A 23,490-nucleotide genomic window follows, 5' to 3' on the forward strand; every position below is an offset into this window, starting at 1 on the left:
AAATTGACTAGACAATATGCAAAATCCAAGTTACGCTTTTCACTTGCCGCACATTCTCTCCAGTCATGGTAACGTTTATGAACATTCTCCAGTCAATTCACATTAACTTAAACACATGTATTGTGCAGGTGTCCAGCCCCTGCTAAATCAGCATGAAATTAAATTGAATTTTTTCCCTTAAAAAGGATTCACTTACTATACAATATACTGGAGAGACTGGAAAAAACACTGACGCAATTAGTGTTTGTATGCTTATGAAGCTTTACACGACATGAACCAGACTGGATTTAAACTAGTGTTTTCACAAGTCAGCCATGTAGTATGACTTTCTGTAGCTCCCGTCTGGCATCTGTGGAAACACTACTGGGGAGCCAAGCCACTCTTGCCTTCTACATCATCACCGATGGTCAGCAAAAAGACACATACAGTCCTCTCACATTTCAAAAAGCATGTCTCTGTTTACCTAAGCTTTGGATTTAAACATTCGACATTTTAAAAGGACATGAGCCGAAAAACTATTTTATTCTACAGCCAAAACACAGAGCGCAATATTAAGTCAACTTTCTTTTCAGTCTAGCCCGGGGTGTCCAACTCTGGTGCTTCAGATGGTCATGGACTACAATTCCCATTAGCCCCTGCTGACAGGGCTGATGGGAATTGTAGTCCGTGAACATCTGAAGTGCCAGAGTTGGACACCCCTGGTCTAGCCTCTTGTTGTTGCCCAAGTGCAGAGCCACGTTTTTAATTAATCAACATCTTGCCTGTTGTCTCAAATATCTGAACTGTATGTGTATGGAGAGATATGAGTTAGTAGCGGAAGAGAACGGTTAGCAAAGGGAGATGGTGGTATGCCAGATTCGGACCAAGAAAACAGCGCCCGCAACGTCCCTATATGAGTGGGCAGCAATTGGCAAAAAGGCCTTTTTAAAAAATGAACTCCTTTGCATTTTATTATGATCCTGAAAATCCCAGCCATGTGTTTAAAAGAATTTTCTAGCCCCTCACTGAAAACGGATGCTATGTTTAACTGATGTAGTCTTTTAGGTATTAAATAAGTTGCCTCACCATAATCTCATCCTATTGTGAAAATAAGCAAAACAATGACGTATTTCAAGCATCTGAGTAAAGATGAAACTCTTATTAACATATTCTTACAATCAGATCAATCATTTAACACATCTCAATTCAAGGCATCAGAAGAAAATCACAAACATGCTTACATTTTGTTGTATAAAATCTATCTAAAACAACTTAGAAAACTGTAGGTTTTTTTAAAGATACATTGTTAACTGGCTCAGCTGATTCTAGATTGACAAACAAACATTTAGAGCCAACTATGTTCAGCAAAACTTGTCCCTCAGTACTTAATTCTGATAAACTCCTCTGAAAGTATTATAGTGACAATAAAAACAATTATCTCTGCCCCAATAATAAAAAAATTAACAAGAGCAGTAAGGCTACTGGGCAGATAATGGATATATCTCTCTGCCTGGAAAAAAAATCCCAAATACAGGGTTAAATTCTCACTAGCCTCTTTATGGGCACTGTCTGCGACATGCAGCAATAAATGCGACCCTTTCAATCCATCTCCACAAAGGGAGGGGGACCTGCTCCTCGGGGCATGAACTGTCTCACCGGGCCTCTGAACACGTGATTGCAATTTGGTGGTGCCCAGCGATGATGCCTTTACACCCTTAGATGTCCCCATTGCAGCTATCTGCTTTCACGCATCTCTGCAAACTAGATTTCACAAAGTGCGAAATAGCAAAATCTACTTGCATATGATTGTGAACATGGATTGAAGGTGAATTATTCTGCATGTGCGAAAGTGCCCTGTATGTTTTGTTTAGCTTTCTAAATTCTGACATCTAGCAGATGATATGAAAATGGTGATCAGGACATTACATACTTCTGCAACATTCAGAGACAACACGGCCCAGAACCAAGCTGGGGGGATAAATCACAAATTTCCCAAATGATGATATGTACATACATTGTCATTGGGGTGTATTTGGCGAAGTCTGAAGGCTTTCTAACCAACCTTCCACCAACTCAACTGGCTCTTCTGTTGGAGGAACAGCCTCTTAAGGTTGAGGAAGCTACCTCTGGCTGGAGGAACGCTTCAAGTTGTTGCTGAATAAACCCCACAACTACTGGTTTTCTGAAAGGGCTGATCTTGATAGAACTATGTGCTTAGAACCCATTTACATCCATTGCCCATTGTCTGTCTTCAGATATGCATGCAATTTGGTCAGATCGCACATGCACACAAGTTTTACCAGCTAGGCTGAAAGAAACCATGTAATCAACTTCTGTGAATTACGATTACTGATATTTAAATGAGGCCTTTAGCAGTAGCAGGAAAATTTCAGCTGACCTAGCTTCCTTGTAAATGTTTAAATCTAAATTCCTTCCATCTATCTTTTTAAATTAACATCTTCTACCTCTTCAGTGTGTTTAGACAGGAGAGGCCAACTATTTAGCCAACTAAACAAAAATGCAATGGCTTTTGACATTTCCAGAACATTAATAAATGTGAAATTAAGACAACCAAAATATAGTAGTTCTTGTAGAAATATGTCAACAAGCTCTTTAAAAAAGATTCACTTAGATTTTACATTGAATATTAAATTTCTTGCATTTTGACTACAGCATAAACATCCTAACTGTAAAACCTATGAGGCACTGAATAACAAGCTCTCCTTCAGGAGAGAAAAGCACATATGCGTATCATGATTTCAAATCATGCCGCTTCCCCAAACACTTATGCTACTTCTCATATTATCTACCCTGCCTTCACGTTGTTAAATATGATACACAATTAAGACTACACAATGTTCTCCTCTTCATAAAAAGTCTAGCCAAAAAGTGACCAAAATCTCCTTCAAAAGCCACACAACACTATTAGATTGCACTGCGAGTTACAATCACCACAACTACAGCTAGTAAATGCTCCTTCTAGGTTTCAGTGGGGCCATGAATGTGCTGACGTACGATGTTTACACTCAGCGAACAACTCTCCAAACCAACCGACAGCACTGGAGAAGTCCTGAATTTTCCTCAAAAGTGCTACTCGTGTTCCTTAGCAACCAAAGACATGGACACCATCTTCATCTCCAAGGCTCACTGAAACATCCTCCACCTCTTCATCTAGCTGGAGGTTGCCAAAGGAATACTTTTTCCTACCTGTGGGCGAGGAATTCAGCACTATAGGATTTCCAAACACAAGAGGGTGAGTGAAAGGATTAACCATTTCTGAATCAGAATCACTAGATTCAGTCCCACTGCTAGTAGAGCCTTCTATCATTTGGATGGTAGACATATGATCCATCATGCCCCGGGCATATAAGGTTTGCATAACTGGACTTTGCTTTGGCTGTCCAATAGACGGCACACCATTTGCCATACTCTTACTTTCTAAAGGGGCCGGTTTAACCATTCCCCCTGTACTGTATCTGTCTGGCCTATACTCTTGACCAGGAGTTGAAGTCACTTGGCTCAAGATAAAGGGATCTGTTTCAGAAGTGTTACGTGCATTCTGGATCATTTGTACGTGAGCCCTCTGCAAGACCGGGGAGCACTTAACATAACCATGGCAGGTATATGTACAAGCATCATCACTGTCAAACCTAGCCCTGCCATTACGCCCGTTTTCAGAGATACAGCCCTGGGAACTTGCCCTGCTGAAACTCATGTGAGGGCTGGACCCTTTGCTACTGGAAGGCAAAGGCGTGGCCCGGGGGCTACGGGTGTCTGGACCCCTGAACATTTCATCAATCAGAGTGCTATGAAGTGGGATTCTGGGGCTTCCACCCACATAGAAGGACATGCTAGTAGAGCTGCCATCATTACAATCTTGGGTGCTCTGGAGGGATGACTTTGCAGAGGTGGCTGAGCAATCCCTATACCTGTTACGATTTTCATCTCTACAATTGATATAGGCACCACTGGTCGAATCACCCTCATAATTGTCATTTGTTTGGGAATGTGACCGGGACATTTGCTCTCTGAGGAGGTCATACTCGCTATCTACATCACTGCAGTCAATGAAAGGAATTGAGGTGACGCTGCCACGAGCAGCACGGGATGCAGGACCTGTGCTCGGCTGCTGGGCCTGAGGTCTGCTGTGCTGTGGTCTGTCCTTTACAACTTCCTCCTCTTCCTCCATCGTTGCCATCACTACACCGTCCAGCCTCCTGCCTTCCTTTGGGCTCTTCTTCAGGGAAGGGCTTGCTCGCTGCCCGCCGTCTTCCACTGTAACTCTCAGTTCTTTCCCCTGCCGGCAGCTCTGCAGCACTCGGGAATCGGCATTGTCGCCATACGTAAAACTGCAGCTCTAGAAAAAGGAAAGGGTACAAAAAGAGGAAAAGGTCAGGTAGGATAGGACCTAGAGAGCAAACCCAGAAGCTCAACAGCTTTCATGATCGTGTATCATAAAGGACTGCTTTCACTCTTGATAGCACAATGGATTAAAACTTGTAACTCTTGAAGAGGTGACAATTTCTGTGACTTCCAAAATCAGCAGTTATGCAACAACAAGAAGGAGAGTTTGAATGTATACCCTACTTTTCTCAACTGTAAGGAGACTCAAAGCAGCTTAGAAAGTCCTTTTCCTCTCATCATAACAGGCACCTTGTGAGGAGGGTGGGGCTGAGACAGTCCTGAGAGAACTGTGACTGGCCCAAGGTCACTCAGCAGGCTTCGTGTGTAAGGGCGGGAAACAAATCCAGTTCACCAGATAAGAGCCTGCCACTCATGTGGAGGAATGGGGAATCAAACCCAGTTCTCCAGATTAGAATTCACCATTCTTAACTGCAACACCACACTGGAAAGGAGAGCTTTTTAAAAAAACTACAAACCCTAAAGTCCCACTGCAAATAGGCCTCCAGGTACAGAGTCACTAAATTCCCCTGTTCCAAATAGACAGTGAGATGTTTTACCATGTACATAACAAGTTTGTAAAATTTCACCATGTTGCACTAATAGAAATCGCCTATTCACAGGCTAAAGAAAAATCAGCACAACCATTAGAAAAAATAAATTTTGATTTGCAGCAAATGATAACATAAAGGCTCAAGCTACTATGAAAGTGCTGGCCATGGGGGAAAAAGGCAATAGATTCAGCTAAGAGGTACCTGCAGGTTACAAAAATCATAAAAGCAAACATCATTAACATGATAATGGAAGTGCTGGAGCCCTGTATTAGCCAGTCTGATTTGGGCAAAGAATGCTTACAAAGGGCATTATTACACAGACCATCTCTTCTTCAGATGTTTTGATTTTCACTTAAGGGTTATTGAATTCCACCAACTCATTCTCTTCCTAAGAGCAGTTTCTAGCCAACACTATTAAGAAGAAGTAGGTCTAGACCACAAAAAAGTTAAGAGGTTGACTCTCTTGTTTTTAATTAACGTCCTGGAAATCAGGATTGGTTTTTGGGGCAAGGGGGGTGGCGGTGAAAGGGGATCTGTTTTGGCCATTGTAGCTATTAAACAAATGGGCAAATAATGGAATTATTTCTTATATTCACAGGAAGCAGGATGGGGCATTGCTAACAAGGATCATGAAGGCCACCTTCAGGCCAAGCAGCTCTTTCCCTCCCTCCATCCATGGCCTCTGCCGCAACCTGTGTATTGATCCTGATGTACTCCACAGTTCTTTGCCTCCTAAAGCGGTAAAACTTTTTCCAGCTATGTAGGTTATATGCTGAGACCTGGACTGCCCAGCCTCATCTGATCTCATCAAACCTTGGAAACTAAGTAGAGTTGGCTCTGGTTACTGTTTGGATGGGAGTCCACCAAGGAAGTATAGGGTTGCAATGCAGAGGCCGGCAATGGCAAACCACCTCTGAGTGTCTCTTACCTTGAAAAACTTACGGAGTTGCTCTAGTTGGCTGCCATCACTTTTGGATTATGTGCATTAAAGCATGCTTGCGTAATATACTTAATTTGCCAATGACCAGTACAGGAATTTGATGGACACACTGCTTCAAATTTCCATTCTTTAAAGCACCCTGAAGTTAAACCTTTTCATAGTGCTTGCATTTATTTGTTCATCTGTGAGCCTTCCAAAGCAGAGGAAAGGACAAGGCTGCTTTAAGCCACAGGAGGGCTATTCACTTTGGCCTATCCTGAAACTGGGTTATGACGCACAGTATTGAACAAGGCTCTGAAAAGACAAAGATCTCCACCAGACTCTTTCACTTGCAAAAGCATGAAATATAACTGACTTGTATTGGCACCTCTGAATGCTGTTCTGAAGTCTTTGCAGTTGGGCTCCTGACTGAATGAATCTTGCTGTGTTTCCTGGGGAAAAACAAAAACATTTTTTTTTCACAAAACCCATGCAATGCTCCCACCCGCATGCATCCCACTGGGTGAATAATCAACTGCAGATAATTCTGGATCAAAGCAAAAAGCTCAAGTTTCAAACGAGCTTCTTGCCCAGAGACAGATTTTCTCCCTGCTGGTAAACCCGCCTGGCGCATGTGCTGTGTAAACATCATAAAAGGAAAAGCACAGGGCACTAAAGTAGCAATACTCTTGTGACCCAAAGATGACTCAAAACACAAACCTGTTGCTAGGATCATTACACAATTTAACAAAAAACACTGAACACACTGTGACACAGGTGTGTTTGGAAAGACATTTGGCAACAGCCTGCGAGAATCTGCACCTTTCCATTGTCTAACATTTTAGTACCACTCACAAGTTGTGTTAAACAATGGCTCAGATCTTTAATTCTTTGATCTCCACTGCTTTTAATTAAGGAAACAATAATAATGTATAGTCATTTCTGGCAGTACAAAGTTTAAAAATTGAATTGTGTATGGGGAGGGGGAGACATAATTGGTTGCTGGAAACCTGTTCTGGAAAACATCATATCCTATTCATAAAGCATCAGAACAGCTGGCTTCACTGGGTGAGGAGGAAACTAGTGAAGGCCCCAGTATCATTCACAGATGGTTTCAAGATTCTTCAAGTGGAAACCAACAAGATTTCAAGTAGCAACCAAAATTACTGACACGATCCAAACAAAGGAAAAACCAAAGGGGTATATAATTAATTGGTGGGTAAACAAAAACTGTTTCTGTATTCAAATGCAGTTTAGCACCTAAGTGGAGTAACAGGAAGCACGAGCGCGCGCAACGCACGCATGCACGCACACGCACACACATATAGCTTTTTCTGATCCCACACTGCTTCTTCCCCCATGTAGACCAAGCAGGCTGGGTACAGAACATAATTCCACAAATCTTTCCTTTGGCTAAAGGGTAAAGCACCTGATCCCTACTGACCCATGGAGAGATATCACACGACAACATTTACTAGGGAGAGCTAAAAGGGCACACGAGACCCTCCCTATTTATTCTAAAGAAGAAGAAGAGCTTTGATTTATTCCCCCACCTTTCTCTCCTATAAGGAGTCTCAAAGCAACTTACAACTTTCTCCCCACAACAGATACTTTGTGAGGTAAGTGGGCCTGAAAGAGATCTGAACTACCCCAAAGTCCAGCAGGCTTTATGTGGAGGAGCGGGGAATCAAACCCGATTCTCCAGATTAGAGTCCACTGCTCTTCACCATAACAGCACGCTGAAGTGCTCTTAAAAACAACTACTGTTAGATAACAGGAGTCATGCTGGATTAGAGCAAAGGTTCAGCTGGTCCAATTTCCCATTTCTCACAAGGACCAACAAGATGCTGCTGTCGTGACCAGGGTTACCTTTCAGCTCAGCCATGGTGCTCCCGTCACCTCAGAGACCTTTGTCAGGTCTCATATATTATCAACCTGGGTAGCATGCCAGTAAGACACTGCTAACAGTTGACTGTAATTACAGCAGGCAGTTACCAACTAGCCATCTTCTCCCTGACCCTCTGGCTCCTTCAGGCTTCCTTCTCTACTGCAGCCCCCGGCCCCTTTGGCCAGGCTCTTCCTCTGCTGGCCCTTCTTCTGCTCTTTGGCTCCCTGCAGGAAAGGGCTGTTCCTACAGCTGGGCCTGCTTCCTGCCAGGCAGGGCTCTGAGACAAGCTCTGTCTTTGCTAGTCCTGGCCTGGGATATCTGCCTGGTTCTCCCATGTTCTTGGGTTGCCATGGCTTGCCAAGTCCTGCAGGTAAGTGGCTTGGGGAGGGGTTGCTGGTGTGGTTGAAGAAGTCCGGAGCTCCGGGTCCCAGACAGCTGCAGAGAACCTAATAAGCTGGGCATGGAAACCAGGTCCTTGTTACTGCCTCCCAGCAAATAGCATTCAGAGGTACACTGACATGGAACATGGAGGTTCCATTTGATCACCACACATAATATCCAATGACAAACCTATCCTTCATGCATGTATATATACTCAAATTTTTAAGGACAGATATTTTATCTGGTCATTCGACCAGCACAGTAAACCCATGTGAAGTCATCTAAGATGGCCGTCATAATTCAATCTCCTGGCAGTGAAGAAGCTGTTGAATAGTTTCTCTAACCTTTCAAACTGGACTTTCTTGTGTCCTCCTTCTTTAACATAGTCAAGAACCTGCTTCTGAGTTCGGCCACTGTGAAGAAGAAAACAAACAAACTAAAGTTAAATCAGCTAAACTGGTTAATAAGATGCCCTGTCATTGTACTGTGTCTGTTTCAGTGGACAAAGGCGGCTACAAAGGCATCCAATCATGAGGGGGGAGGTACTATGATGTTTTATTATTATTTTATATGTTGATGTTTTTAATGTTCTTTTTACAGTTGTTTTTAATTTTGTAAGTTGCTCTGAGACCTCTGCACAGAGTGAGGTATACACTCCAAAAACAAACAAACAAATTTATACTCTAACCACTATACCCCACTGGGTCTCTGGATGCTCATCAAAGTTTCACTATGCAAACTGCTCCAGCTCAGAATCTTTTGGACCAATAATATTTGCTGCTGATGCTAACCAACCAGAGTCGTCATCATTGTTTTTTGTAATCCCCTCACCAGGAGAATGCAGGGCACAAACACAGAGGCATTATCACGGGGAAATGGCGCCTGGGGACAACCCCTGCTCCAGGTATACCCCCACGCTTGGGGGTGGGGCTTGGGGGTAGCTCAGACAGGTATCACAGTGGTAGGCCAGCTCCTGGGTTTGCCTGCTGCCGCGGCTCCTGTTCGAGTTGTGTCTCCCACATCCCTGCAGGGAGGAAGAGGGGCAGTACACTGGGCCTGCAACCCAAGAGGTGGCCTGCCGCCATGGTGCCTGTCTGAGCCGCCTCTGCATCCGAGCCTCCGCCCAAGAGCCTGGGGTGGGAAAGAGGTGGCTCGGATGGGTGCTGCATACCACCCACATAGACAGGGGGTGTCAAATGACCCCCAGGTCAGCACGGGGAAGGAGGAGTGATTTTGCCCCCCCACCCACTAGTGCACCCGGCATTATTTGACCCCCCCCCATCCATGTGGGTGGTACGCCCCTGGACAAACGTGCTCTGCTGGTTGGGCTGCAGACACACAGTCAACAAAACTGCTGTAATTGTGCCAACACTGTCTGGCTTGGTTCCCTCACTAAGACTTTGAGTGAGTTCATCTCTGGATTGAAAATGTGCTTCACTGTTCAGAACCGAAATATTAAATTACATATTTTAATGTTGGTCAACATATGACATGCACTCATTTTGCTCCTTACTCAAAGTGTGTTTAGAACACATGCCCTCCCCCGCATCTCCCCAGCTTAAGTTATGGTCTTGCCTTGTTTGCTTATAGAAACTAGTTTTCAAATGAAGCCTTCATGTCCCATATGCTTGTGGCAGAAGAAACACTGGCATGTTCATCATGCACAATGCAGTGTGTGCAGTTCTTTACATAAAAGTGGTACACATGGAATAAATTCACCAGGTGTGTAAGCATTAAAAGGTTAGCCTTGTAAATACATAAACCAAAACTGCATAGTTCTCCCCTTTACATTAAGCAACAACATAGAACTAATATTCAGCTGGTACCAAACCACATGGAAAATGCCCGTTTCCTTTTTGACTACAAATCTACTTTCATAAAAGCCAAATCACAATTTTAGTGAAGAATCAGATAGACAGTTTCATAATTCTAGCCAGTTCAGGAAATAGGAAACAAGAATAAGTACTAATGAGACAAAGAGATTTTAGTGTTTTAATAGATTTTTTTTTAAAAGACCCTGAAGTATCACTAGTCAAGCGTTAGTCTCTTATTCATCTCTCCAGAAAGGATGGTGATATTGCTTTCAACTAAAGACGATGGCTGGGATCCTGTGAGCAAGGGCACTTCCTGTTGTGCTAAAACCTCCACCTGCAAAAGGGCCCACTGAAAACCATTGTCTTTGCACAAATGGAAGTTTTAGAGGAACAGGAAGTGTACCCTGAGGCAGAGGCTATCTAGTAAAATGTAGGACATGTTCATAGGATCCAAGCCAATGCAAGTACATAGGCTCAAATATCTCAGTAGACAATTTAATACAGGAAAGGCAAACAATTAGATACAGACATATTGAGTCAAACCATGGGTGCTTCTGAGCCTGACATGCAACTGATTTTTAAAGCAGCCATCCAAGAATCCTCAAGATCCTTTTCTGGCTGGTGAGGTAAGGATTGAACCTGAGAATGTCTGAATGCAAACTATGTTCTCTTCCACTGAAATATGCCCATGAAAACTACAGTGAACATTTATTCTCAAAGTACTTATTTTAGGTTTTTTTTTTAAACAATCATGCAGCAGGCAGTAAAATGATCCCTACTTGTTAAAGATGCACCAGGCTTACTTTTACTGCAAGACTGAATACATCTCTAGGATATGCAGCGAGAAATGTGGATATCAGCACAAATGTCTACCACAAATTATATGCTTCAAAAACTGCATCCTCAGCAGTCCCAAAAATACTCATGAAAAGCTTAGCATGCAAAGGAAACCCTACGCAAGTCAAGCTGAAGGTGTACTATGAGGGAGACACAAAGGAATGAATGCTTCGACACAGAGCTGGAATAGCAATCGACATGCTGAGACCAACACAGATGCAGCTAAAAGGCAGAATTTCGTTGTTCCTTTCAGTTTTTTACCCTGATACACAACACAGTTACCATTACAAAAGCACTAAAAGTAACTGTTTGTATTATACACAATATAAAAATCTACTCTCACTCCTGCTGGACAATTAGAAGAGATTCATATCTTGAAATCTCCCCCTACATATGTGGTGACAGCCCAGAATCTACAAGCAAATCTAAACAAAAAAAAATTGGTTCCAGACAAATTTCAAGAGATAAGAATAGCGCTTTGTACCTCTTTGTGGTATAAAGAAAGTACTGGGACTGGGGTAGTTATTCAAATGTTGTCAATTGACCAGTCAATTTACAGTCTGTTATATGTAAGCATACATGAGTTGGTGGCAGTTTCCCTTTGTTATTATATCATGGGTATTACCTTCCTTGCTTATTTGACTCCAGTCCTTATCCTGGACCCAATACCCATTCCAATAGGAATTACTAGGCTAATAATACCTAGCTTCTTACTTCTGAGTTACTGCAATACTGAGGTGATTTCCTAAGCCATCTCCAGCTTACTCTGGAACTGACCCATCTACTCTATGAAACAGAAACTGTGTTGGATTGAGCTCAGTGGTTCTGTTAACATGAGGACTTCCATCCACATATTATGACTCCCTTTGCTCCCACCTACCCACAGTAGGCCAAAATTCCCCCCAAACCTTGCTCTTGGGGAAGAGAGGTCTCCTAGGAAATGGATTCTGTGGGGCATTTTAGTCTGCCATGGGAGGGCTAGGGATGAGGAAGACATGCTGTGTGTGCAGAAAACCTTGTGCTTGCAGAAACACCACACTGGATCCAACTCATAACTTCCTAAATTACTTCTGATACTGCTTCCTCACTGTGGGCTCTCTACTACAGGTATCCTCAATAAAAATCCTGAGGAAATACAGTGCCGAAACTCTACGGATGGCTCCCGCTTAATCTCATGCCAACTTTAACAGAGACTGAAATTCTGTGATGTCACTTTCTACTCCTACACCCTTTCCCCAACTTCCCCCATAAATCAACACCAGTATCCCAGCCTCTCATAATTTTATGAATCATTCCACAAAGTCAACAACAAAATCTACTAGCCTCATGAGCAACACTACACAGGGGCATTCAAATTAAGGGTACTGCCATTTCTAGGTGGCTGTGTGAGCATGGGAAAGGGGGGGCTCCTTCCAGTTAGCAGTGGAGGCAGGGCAGCTTGAGGATTTAGGAGAGAACTTTGTGACATCCCTTCCTTGTAGATCTTCTATTCCCAGGGGGAGAGGGGTCTTTCCCCCAACATTGTTTTCTCCAGCATTAGAAAAGCAGCAAGAAGCAGTTGGGATAAGTTCTAACCTTCCTGTATATATTCTGTGTTAACCTCCTTGACAGCAAACTACTGAAATGTTCAGCATAAACAAAGTGAGCTGTTATTCAGAATCCACAACACTTTTAAGAGGCCAACATTTGGCACCTAACAGTAGAGAGGAGGATGTAAAATGCAAACAGAATCATATCTCCTGCAAAAAACTCAGTCACTTTTTCAGCACCTTAGGACCAGGGAACACGGTCTTTGGCTAAATCTGTATGGTAAAAAAAATTATATCCTACCTGAACCGAAAGGATGAACCTCTAGTAAAGAGAACAGGTTTTGGCTTTGGTTTGGGTTCCTCAAAGAGCCTGAAGAAAGCGTGGTGTTCCACACAGATCTTCCAAAAGGCCTTGCAAAAATCCCTGCTGGCCATCAGGAATTCTAGTGTGTCCTGGAAGGAGCTCTGAAAGAAAATGGAAGTAGGTTTGATGTTGTAATTGTGGGAGCAAGGAGGATATATTGTAGTCATACCAAAACAGCGGATTTCCCCCCTCAAGATTCCTCTAGTTCATGCAGATCGTCTCCTTTCTATTTAAAACATTTTTATGGCACCATGTTCATAAAAGAAATCGCAATACCCTTTCCATCACACTGCAAAAATGGAAAACACTGGCATTACATAAATTACTGACATGGACCTATTTTGGACAACTCTTTTAAGAATGAAACAGACTTTGAATTCACTATCATTTTTTCAGACAATTTAATATCTAGGCAGGAAAGAAGGAAACTCTTGAGAGGATGCCTACTTGTGTTATTTTTTTAGGAGAGGAAAACACATGATAAGCTATAACTTTGCTGGGTTGTCATTATAATGGCAGCATCTTGTATGAAGCCCTTCAGCTACATCCACACGCCTGCCTCCAATTTCCTAAAGCAGTCACTTAATCATTTCTGCTGCTGACCTACTTCACCTCCCCCCAAATCCTGTTATCTGATTTGATGCAAGCCTTAAAACATTTGTTTTGTGTAATGTTACAGGGGATGTGACAGGCAATATTTTAGAGTGGTAAGAACTTTCTCAGTCATGAAGGCTCATAAGAAATAACCTGACTTAGTTCTGAATAAGGAGAACAGACATTGCAGAAGAGTCACAAAGAATTAGGTTAGCTCTCATTGTGGTAGTATATCTGGCCTGTATCATGACTGAGTACGCCTCCACTAAAAAAACAATCCATCTACGCAGAAAGCTAGATGTCAGAAATAAAAATCAGCTGAGCCTTCTTCCTGACACAGGGAAATCTCTGTGCAGGTACTTTCAATCTTAACAGTTCCCACTCTGAATCAATCCAACAGAGACAATGAATTATTAGACAATATGTTTATCCAGCCCTCCACCAGAAGCTCTGGGAAGCTCAGATGGTTCTCCTCTACTCTATGGTATCCTCACAACAGTCCTAAGAGGTAGGCTGTGAGAAAATGAAATTTTCCAGATTCAAGTTTTCTAATGTTCTAAACGACATTCATGGCAAGTGTGAATTTGGACCTGGGTCTCTCCAGGCCAAGACCAAAACTCTAACACTACACCACATTTCTTCTGCGAGAAGTAAGTCTACCACGGTGGATACAACTATACTCTTTTCCACCAAAAGATCTTACAATGGTGAATTTATCCGCCATCACTTCCTGAACCTTTTTTGTTGTAGAATGTTCCCCTTGGGTCCTAATGCCTACCTTGTTCTCCTCCTCTCTCTTTGAATGCAAAAAAATATATTAAAAAACCCTCACAATTCCCCTCCCCCACTGCTGCAAACACCAAGCTGGGAAAGCCACCCTGCCCCACCAGGCCCAGCAACAGTTTTCCCATTCCCCCCCCCCCTCCCACCACCACAAGCATCAAGCCAGGCCAGTCTACACCATTGCTATCACCCAAGTTATAATGCTCATAGTTGTTTGGGACTATTTTCTACTGCAGAAGCTCTCTACTCTCACTCTTCCAACACACCACTATTGACCACTCTTAGATCTTTCAGTGGAAAAGGATATAAGCATTTGTCCTCTGATTTGGGTGACTGCTGATTGTTTTGTTTGCTTAATAACTAATGAAAAATGGCTCAGAGGGTTGTCTGGGCTGTGTGTTAGTTTTAGCTCCAAATGTCTAGTATGCCTGTTATCTTCAGGGGCATCTACCATAGACACAAGTGAAACATTAGGAGTTAAAACGACCAGACTAGGGCCACACAGCTCAGAAAACCCACAACAGCCAGTTGATTCCAGACCTGAAAGCATTCATCAATACATTAATGAAAAAATGAATCTAAAATGCATTGATTATGTGTTGTAAGAAAACGAATAAATGAAAGGCACTTTGTTCCTCTGTGTTTAGCCAATTACTGTATAACATTTTCATTTAATTGCCTACAAAACCAGGACCCTTTTTCTTATCTTCTTGATACCAGGTATGAAGGATCCCTTGGGCTGAGGGGTCTAGTCCTGAAAATTTCAGCTAAATTGGATGGAAAACAAACGTACTGCATCCAGAAACACTACCCATTAAAATGAAATGAAAAGGAATCTTATCATGAAAGTGAACCCATAAAATAACATAAAGAGACCGGATGAAGCTATTGAAGCAAAAATATACATTTTGCTCTCAGTGGAGATCATTAATAAGGTAAAGAAAGGAGAAAGTACATAGGACCTCAGAGGATTGAGAGAAAACTATTTGTATCTAAGACCAACCTAAATGAACAAACGTTCACAGCCAAGCACAGTCTTAAAACTGTACAACTGGCATCCAAAAAACAGTAAATACAGCATCCCTGGATCAAATAATCATTTTGCCCCACAAAATCATCTAATTTCTCCACTTTTTCTTCTCCATTCATTCACTTTCCATCCTCATCAGGCTTAACTCTTCTGCCTGTCAAATTTACCTTTGGAACCATGCTCTTATACAAGAATGTTTTTACAACCTTTTAAAAGAAACATTTTCTGTGATGGATGGGGTGGAACAGAAAATATAGAAACAGCTGAGATGTGTGTTGTAAGGAAATGAATAAATTAGGTAAGTTAGTAGCAAGCCTAAAAAGCCCAAGTAAACACGATTTGATTGATACACAGAGAGCAGAATCAAATATTGTTACAAGATTTGGGCTAGAAGCACGAAATGAAGCAGGAAGGCCACCCACAGAATTCTGTGAAGACAACAATTTGTTCATTGGAAACAAGTTTCAGGCAACAAAACAGATGACTATATATGTAGTCATCACTGGATGGCCAATACAGAAATAAAATAGATTACATAATCAAAAGCAGAAGATGAAGAAGCACAATTGTCTCTGCTAAAACAAGACTAGGAGTTGATTATGGTACAGACCACAAATTCATCTTGGAACAAAGCTGAAGAAAAACATCCATAGTGTCAAAATACAATCTGAGCAACATTTCTGAAGAGTGCTCATGTAATGAGAATGTAAAGAACAGATTTGCATTACTAAATTGAAGTGAATGTGAACCAGAAGAGCTATGGGTTGAAATCAGAAATATTATCATAAGAACATAAGAAAGAGCCTGCTGGATCAGGAAGAATGTGATCAAAGAATGTGGTCAAGGAAGAATGTGCAAAGACTATTCCTGTAGTTAAGAGAAATGGAAAGCCTCAATGAAACTCTCAAAATTTTTAAAGATAGATGAGAAGCAAAAGTAAAAGGTGGTAGAAACAGAATCAAAAGTTTACTTGCAGAGTTCTAGCAACTTGCACACAGACACAAAGAAAAGTATTATAATTTCCAGAGTAAAGAAATAGAAGAGAACATCCAAGAAATCAGTGGGGAATTTAAAGCATGATTAGACATTCTGTAAGATCAATATGAAAATACATTAACTGAATAGGACAAAAGAAAAAAGTGGGAACAATACACTGAAGAACTATACAGAAGAGATGAAAGGATAACATATTGCTTTCAAGACCCTTTTGAAGAACAACCTACCGTTTAGAAAGTAAAGCGAAATCTTCACTGAGAGTAATTGGGAAAAACAAATCAGAAGCAGATAAGATATCTATAAAGGTATTTAAAGTTACAGAAACAGAGTTCATCAAAATCTTAACAAGAATATGCCAACACATATGGAAAATAAAACAATAGCCCACAGACTGGAAAAACTCAATCTATATTCAATTCTAAAAAGGAGACATCAAAGACTGCAGATACTATCTGACCATCATGCGAGTGACATGATGATCAGAATCTTACAAAAAAACCCCTAGCATAAATGGAACAACAAATACCGCATGTTCAAACTAGGTTTAGGAAAGGAACAGGCAAAGGAGACATTGCAAATCTGTGTTGGTTTCTAGAGCATACAAGAGAATTTCAGAAGAAAAGCAGCTTGTGTTTCATAGATTACAACAAAGCTTTTTGTATGTAGAACATGAAAAGATAAAGTTGATTTTAACAGAAATTTGTGTGCCTCACAGCATCCAATTGTTTTCATGTGTAGTCTATACTTTGGACAAAATGCTACTATTAGCAGAAAATGCTACTATTAGCAGAAAATGCCAGAGAAGGATTATAGTTGAATATCAAGAAAACAAAAGTAATGACTACTGAAGCATTAAACAACTTTATGGGTGACAATGAAGAAACTGAAATAGTTCAAGATTTTCTGTTCCTTAATCATCAACCAAACGGGAGACTGCAGCCAAGAAATCAGGAGATTCAGACTGCAAATGACAGCCTTGAAGGAGCTAGAAAAGACTCCTAAGTGGCAGGATGTGTCACTGGCAACCAAGATCAAGTTAATTCATGCCACAGTATTCTCTATTACTATGTATAGGTGTGAAGGTTGGACAATGAAGAAAGGCAAGAGGAAGACAGTTGATGCATTTGAAATGTAGTTTTCGAGGAGAGTTTTATGGATACAGCAGACTGTCAAAAAGTCAGATAAGTGGGCTCTAAATCAAATCAAGCCTGAACTCTCCCTAGAATGATTAAACTAAAGCTATTATACTTTGGACATTTTATGTGAAGATAAAAGTCACTGGAAAAGACAATAGAGCTAGGAAAAGTTGAAGGTAGCAGGAAATGAGGAAGGCCCAATATGAGATGGATTGATTCTATAAAGTAAGTCATGGCTCTCAGTTTGCAAGACCTGAGCAAGGTTGTCAATGATAAGACATTTTGGAGGACATTAATTCATACGGTTGCTATAAGTTGTCAGCCACTTGAAGGCAATTAAAAACACTCTCTCTCTCTCTCTCTCTCTCTCTCTCTCTCTCTCTCTCTCTCTCTCTCTCTCCTGGCAGAGCCAAAACCTTGAGACAGGAAGGCCCTTTGACAAGTAGACAATCCATCACTCACTTTAACAAAACTAGTCCACTCAATGGGGATAGGGAAGCCAGCACCTGTATGCCAGAAGAGATTTTTAAGCAGTCACCATGATTTCAAAAGTTTGTCAGGCACATGAACAGTGAAAAGGAATTTATCTAAGGAAAATGGCTGGCCACTCTACACCACCATTCCAAAGACTTACATTGACATCTGGTCGCAGTTTAATAAGAAAACGCTTCCTCTTAAAGCTCAGCTTTCGCACTTTAGCCCAGTTGAAGGCATTAATCTTGGTGTGACCCTAAAGATGATAGATAAGAAAAAGCATGATTTGAATATTTTCAAAAAGAGCTCACAAGTAAAAACTAAAGTAGATCTTTACCTGTCATTCACTACTCTTACACTACTCTTTGAATAAATCTGCCTACTTATTCTGTCCAAGTCAAAAGGACAGTTAACACTTACAAGGACCTAGCTCCTACAAGGACCTAGCTAGTTTTGTTCAAGTCAGACATAATAAGGCAATCAATTTCAGCCCACATGTTAGATAGATGGGACATTTGCATACGGACACTGGATTCCCAGATGGCATCGTGTTTGTCCAAATATGTCACAGTAACATAGGAGGTAGTTTAGGAGACGTCAGTGACAACATTTTCGGCATTAACCACAGTGTCTTTAAAAAATTGCCTGAAATATTTGAGGCAATGACAGTTTTACCACAACCAGACTACAGCACACTTGCAGTTCCTGAGATCTGTATTCAAGGCTAATCCAAACCGATTTTCATGACCAAGCAGTCTCTGGGGTTGTGCAGGTTAGAGCCACTTGCATACCTGAAACACCAGAATGCCTGTGTGGGCAACTGCCAAGTTGATCTTTGTTCCTTCTCTGTCCTTGGCTGGATGCAATCGGATTCCATACATTTCCAAACGGCGGGCAATCTCAAGTAGCTGGAAATCTGATTCTGCTGGTGTTTGTCCACTGGAGGAAGGATAATTCATTTTTACACAGGATGAAGCAAGTTGAAAGGATCGTTATATATTTTCATGGCAGATGCTGTTTCCCATTCAAACATGCAAAACAAGACCTTCAGTGGCCTCTTTCACAGTATCTAGAACTTCATGCAAAAAAAATGTTGCATCTGTTTGAAGTACAAGAGCACCTACATGCTTTGTAGCTATGTGCTAAACCAGCAACTGCTCTGACTGACCCTTCCCAGTTCAATAAGGAACATGAAACAGAGCCAGTGTGTGCTTTCTGTTCTTCTGTCACACTGTCTTGCCCAAAAATAACTTTGGATATTTCTCCCCAGCTTGGAAGATGCTGTAACACCTAATGGTGAAAGGCTAAGATTTTTCAAGGACAATTCAATTATTTTGTATGTGATTCAATATCTAAGTGGGTCTTCTAGCCCTTTTAAGTTATTACTCCATATCACAGTAAAACACTTCTATGAAATGGTATGAAAATGGACAAGCATTGGTTTGTTATCTGTGTGTCAGCAGTCTGAATTATTCGGAGAAAACTGCCTTGAAGGTAAAGTAGGGCATAAATTTGAAAACAAAAGACAAGCAAGACTCATCTCAGCTTTGTTTCCTAGTCCAACTCCCTCATGTGTGCTTTCTACCATGAAATCTTCATGCAATTCCAAATCCCTCTGGAAACTCACTTCTGCAAATCTTATACCTACCTCCCTAACTTTCCTTTATTCTGGTTTGAGTATCAGATAGCCCTCTGTTATAAATGCCTGTCGTCTCCCCGTCACCTTGATGCCTTTATAACTTAAGTTATAAAATAAAAGCCACATGTTGTGCTCCATACCATACCACTCAGTTAGTAAATATGTAATACTTGCATATGATTACGATGAAATTCCATTATTTTGTCTTCTAATGCTTCCTGCTGAGGTATATACTTGTTCTTTGCTAAATGTTCACGATCGACGGTTTCATCAAAATCTCCAATCTCAGCTGGAGAGGGGGGAAAAGCATCTGCTTAATAGGTGTGTAATCTAAATGCAGAAAGGCCCATATAAGATCCACTAAAATTAATGTCCAGTCCTTTGCTTAACGATTCAAAAGATCTACTATCATAAAAAGGATTCATTTTGCTGCTGCTGGATTCTTACACACAATGCGATTCAAAGACATAAAAGTAATGGTAAATTTGGTGGAAAACACCACTTTTACACTAATAAGGAATGTGTTCATTTTACTCATGCATGGCAAAGTTCGGAAAATATTAAACCCAAGTAAGTGCAAGAGATAAAAATCTCAAACCAAACAAATTTTATCCTATACTCATCACCATCTGTACCAAATAGAATGGGACTGGAAAACAGACAGAAGGCTCTGAGACTCAGTGGTGAGTGATCACAGATCCTAATTCCCTTCCAAGCCCACACATCCCTCTTTTCAGAGCAATCAGACCTGCAGTGAATTCTGATAGTAAAGAAACAAATGTCAAGTCTCTTTTAAGTGTTGTTACCCATCCTACCATCAAACCAGCTCCAGTCCCCCTACATATGTTCACCTCAACTGGAAACACGCGCGCACCGCACAGAAGTCCCTGGTAGTGCTTGTCTTTGAACATTTATTTATTTATAGTCCCCCTTTGCCTGTGTAGAAAAGCCATCTTGAATAATTTGGTTTAACATAGTATGCAGAAAGCCAGGAGACTTCCTGACCTCCTCAGGCAGGCAATCCCACAAAGTGGGGGACACAACAGAGAAGAAGAAGAAGAGTTGGATTTATATCCCCCTTTTCTCTCCTATAGGAGAATCAAAGGGGCTTTCAAACTCCTTTCCCTCCCTCCCTCCCTCCCTCACGACAAACACCCTGTGAGGTGGGTGGGGTTGAGAGAGCTCTGAAGAACTGTGGCTAGGCCAAGGTCACCCAGCTGGCATGTGTTGGAGTGCACAGGCTAATCTGAATTCCCCAGATAAGCCTCCACAGCTTAGGCAGCAGAGCGGGAAATCAAACCTGGTTCCTCCAGATTAGAGTACACCTGCTCTTAACCACTACGCCACTGTATGGGCAGTTGTTGGTTTTGTCTCACTTGCAGGTTGGGACCCACAGAAGACCCTACTTGGAGGAGCAGCGCTGTTGTGCTGGAGCATTCAGGCAGAAACAGAACATAGAGGCAGAGGTGGTCCTGCAGAATTGAGGGACCAAGTCCATGAAGGGCTCTGTGTAGGACTGTCAATACCTTGAATTCAGACTAATAATCAATCAGAAGAGAAACAATTCAAGGAAAAAAGACTGTATGAAAACTGGATATTTGCCATCTTTGAGAACCTACAAAATGTGGCCTCCCTGACTGTAATTGCCACCCAGTCTACTAGAGGTGTAACATCAATTCTATAAGATGCTCTGACAGCCTCTTTAGCTGAAATTCAAGTAAAAATGGCAGAATAAATACAGTGGGGTGAATCCAACCATCTGCTGACCAACTTGTGGCTCTTCCTCCAATAGAAGAGCTACTTCAACTGGAAGAAGAAGGCTACTTAGGTTGGAGGAAAGCCTCACAGTCTGCTCAGCGGATAGAATCCACATTGTTTTTTACAATCTACTGGAAGTATGTTCACAAATCACAACGTGGCAAGAAATATGTGGTTTTTCAAATCCCAGACAGGGTCAGGGATTAAACATGCTTTACTTACACTGTACAATGTGTGAGATTAAGAGAGCAGCGCTTGTGTCATTACACGTTAGCCTTCCTTTTTCCAAATCCTGCTTTACTTGCAACGCAAATAGGTACCTGAAAAGTGCAAATACTGCTATTATTTCTTTCCTACAATGTAAAAAAAAACCCCAGCTCTTAACACAAACACCCCTCCCAACAAGACCTGATAGGTCAGCCATCCAGAGATCAGGGATTCATTTGTTTAGGTGGGGGAGAGGGAAAGGGTAAGACAAAAATTGACAGGGACAGTAGCAATACAGTCCTAAGCAGAGTGACACCCTTCAAAGACCACTGACTTCAATGGGTTAAGAAGAATACAACTTCTGCTTAGGATGGTGGTTTATTAAGATGCCTAAATTGTGCCTCTGCGCCTTTCTGCACAGCAGAAAGGGCGCCTCTCCACCGGCAGAAATTATGCCGGTGGAGGGGGCCATTCGCATGGGAGCGTGCGAGTGGCCCCGCAGAAGCCGGCGCAGAAGAGGTGGCTGGAGGTCGGAGGGCAGCCTGGGCGGGTCCCTGACGGCCTCCAGAGCATGCTGGAGGACGAAGTGAGTGGAGGGGACGGGGAAAGCGCCGTCTTCCCAGCGGTGCGGTTCGCACTGCACCAATGGGAAGACGGCATTTTAGAATAACCTCGCTCAACGAGCTAGGTTATTAGGAGCGGCTTCATGCCGCTCCTGGGTGGCCAGGACAGTGCTTCTGCGATCCAGTAGTGCCTCCTGTGCAAACAGCTGCCCAGGGACGGTGTTTTTGCCGTCCCTGGGCCGCTGTAAATGGCCCATGTGGAAAGGGCCTCTGACTCTCAAGACAGGCCAGGCTGACACTGACAAATGTTGGAAGTCTCCCCTCACCCCTAAAAAAAAAAAAAACCCTTATAAAACAAGTCTGTAAAAATAAAGAATGCTGCCATTTAAAACTATTTTAAAATCTGGATTAAAAATAGAAAGAGAGAATGACTGTGTCACAACAATTACAGGTTGGAGTGGTTAATTTGAACTAGATCTCAGATTCTGTCTGAAGCTTTTAATTTAAGATCTGTATCACAATAGATGGATCTAAGCTCCCTTATGTACCATGTGCTGTTTTTCATCCATCTCTTCCATTAAAAAACATTCCTTGTAATATTTGCTTTAAAATCTCACTTGTTAGTGAGGCTAAAAGGACTGCAGAGAATTGGGTGGCTTTTATCGTCTCCCTTGAACATAGGCACAAAATTAGCTGTTTCAACAGTCTACTGCCGCCCCTTTCCTGCTTCTCCAAGTTAATTTGTTTTGCAGTGAGCTATTTTAAGAAATGTGAAATCATGATAAAAAAAGGAAAAAACCAGACGGAGAAATCGGAGCTAATGAGTCCAAAGATATGCACACAGGTGAAAGACATGGAAACCAGCATACACCAAATAGCTCAAATGAAATCTACAATATTTAGGATCACGGGAAACGTATTGTAAATGTAATTTCAGAAAAGTGTAAGCATTTGATATCAAATTTTAAATATTAACCCTCACAATACTAATCACAGTTGTTGCAGGATTGCATCAAATATTAAAACTATGCTAGTCTCCCCTGCTTTTTATTATTCTGCTGTTGCTGTAAGTTCATAATAGAACCAAATAGATACAGAAGAGTTCTAATTACACAGGGAAGAACCCTTAAAGGTGGAAAGGGCTAATAAAGTCTTCTAAGGCTTCTTGGTGGCCATCTACATGCTTCATGATGGCCATTAATCTTCCTCCACATGCATACGCCCAGGGCAAGAGGCTATTGGAGAAGCTGTCCTTCCCACAGATGCACAGACACCCTGAAGTGCAGAAATGTCGAATAAGCTGCCTTGACCGGATTTATTCCTTAGATTAGTACAACACAAGTCTACCATTCGGTTGGTTTCTCCCCATTAAATGCAAATGAAAACAAATGGCACTAACCTTGTTAACTCTTCTTGCAGTTGAGCATGGTCAGGTGGAAAGAATTTCACCACAAATTTTAGAACTACATGTTTAGGCCCTAGGGGAAGAAGAGTGGGGGAACAAACTAAATTAAATAAACATTTTGTGCAATTAAACTAAACATTCTGTTTTTGTGCCTCACAGGATCCAACCATGCAATTCCAAACTTTTAAGGGCACTCAAGTTGTCAGAAAAAAGGTGTGGTGGCTTCTGCCAGTGCTCCT

General features: G+C 41.8%; 1 protein-coding gene across 1 annotated transcript in view; it reads right to left on the minus strand.

The window, feature by feature from the left end:
- The window catches only part of FARP1 (FERM, ARH/RhoGEF and pleckstrin domain protein 1), a 224,522-nt gene that overhangs the window by 55,430 nt on the left and 145,602 nt on the right, over positions 1-23,490 (minus strand). The window contains exons 5-13 of the mRNA XM_048494114.1: positions 23,246-23,324; positions 21,299-21,396; positions 19,493-19,607; positions 18,471-18,618; positions 17,840-17,935; positions 12,604-12,767; positions 8,467-8,535; positions 6,230-6,305; positions 3,088-4,336 (exon numbers count right to left, since the gene is read on the minus strand). Coding sequence (XP_048350071.1) covers positions 3,088-4,336; positions 6,230-6,305; positions 8,467-8,535; positions 12,604-12,767; positions 17,840-17,935; positions 18,471-18,618; positions 19,493-19,607; positions 21,299-21,396; positions 23,246-23,324 — 2,094 coding nt within the window. The remainder of the gene's footprint in view (positions 1-3,087; positions 4,337-6,229; positions 6,306-8,466; positions 8,536-12,603; positions 12,768-17,839; positions 17,936-18,470; positions 18,619-19,492; positions 19,608-21,298; positions 21,397-23,245; positions 23,325-23,490) is intronic.

The sequence above is a fragment of the Sphaerodactylus townsendi genome, linkage group LG04 (assembly GCF_021028975.2).
Source record: "Sphaerodactylus townsendi isolate TG3544 linkage group LG04, MPM_Stown_v2.3, whole genome shotgun sequence".
NCBI classification, from domain to species: domain Eukaryota; kingdom Metazoa; phylum Chordata; class Lepidosauria; order Squamata; family Sphaerodactylidae; genus Sphaerodactylus; species Sphaerodactylus townsendi.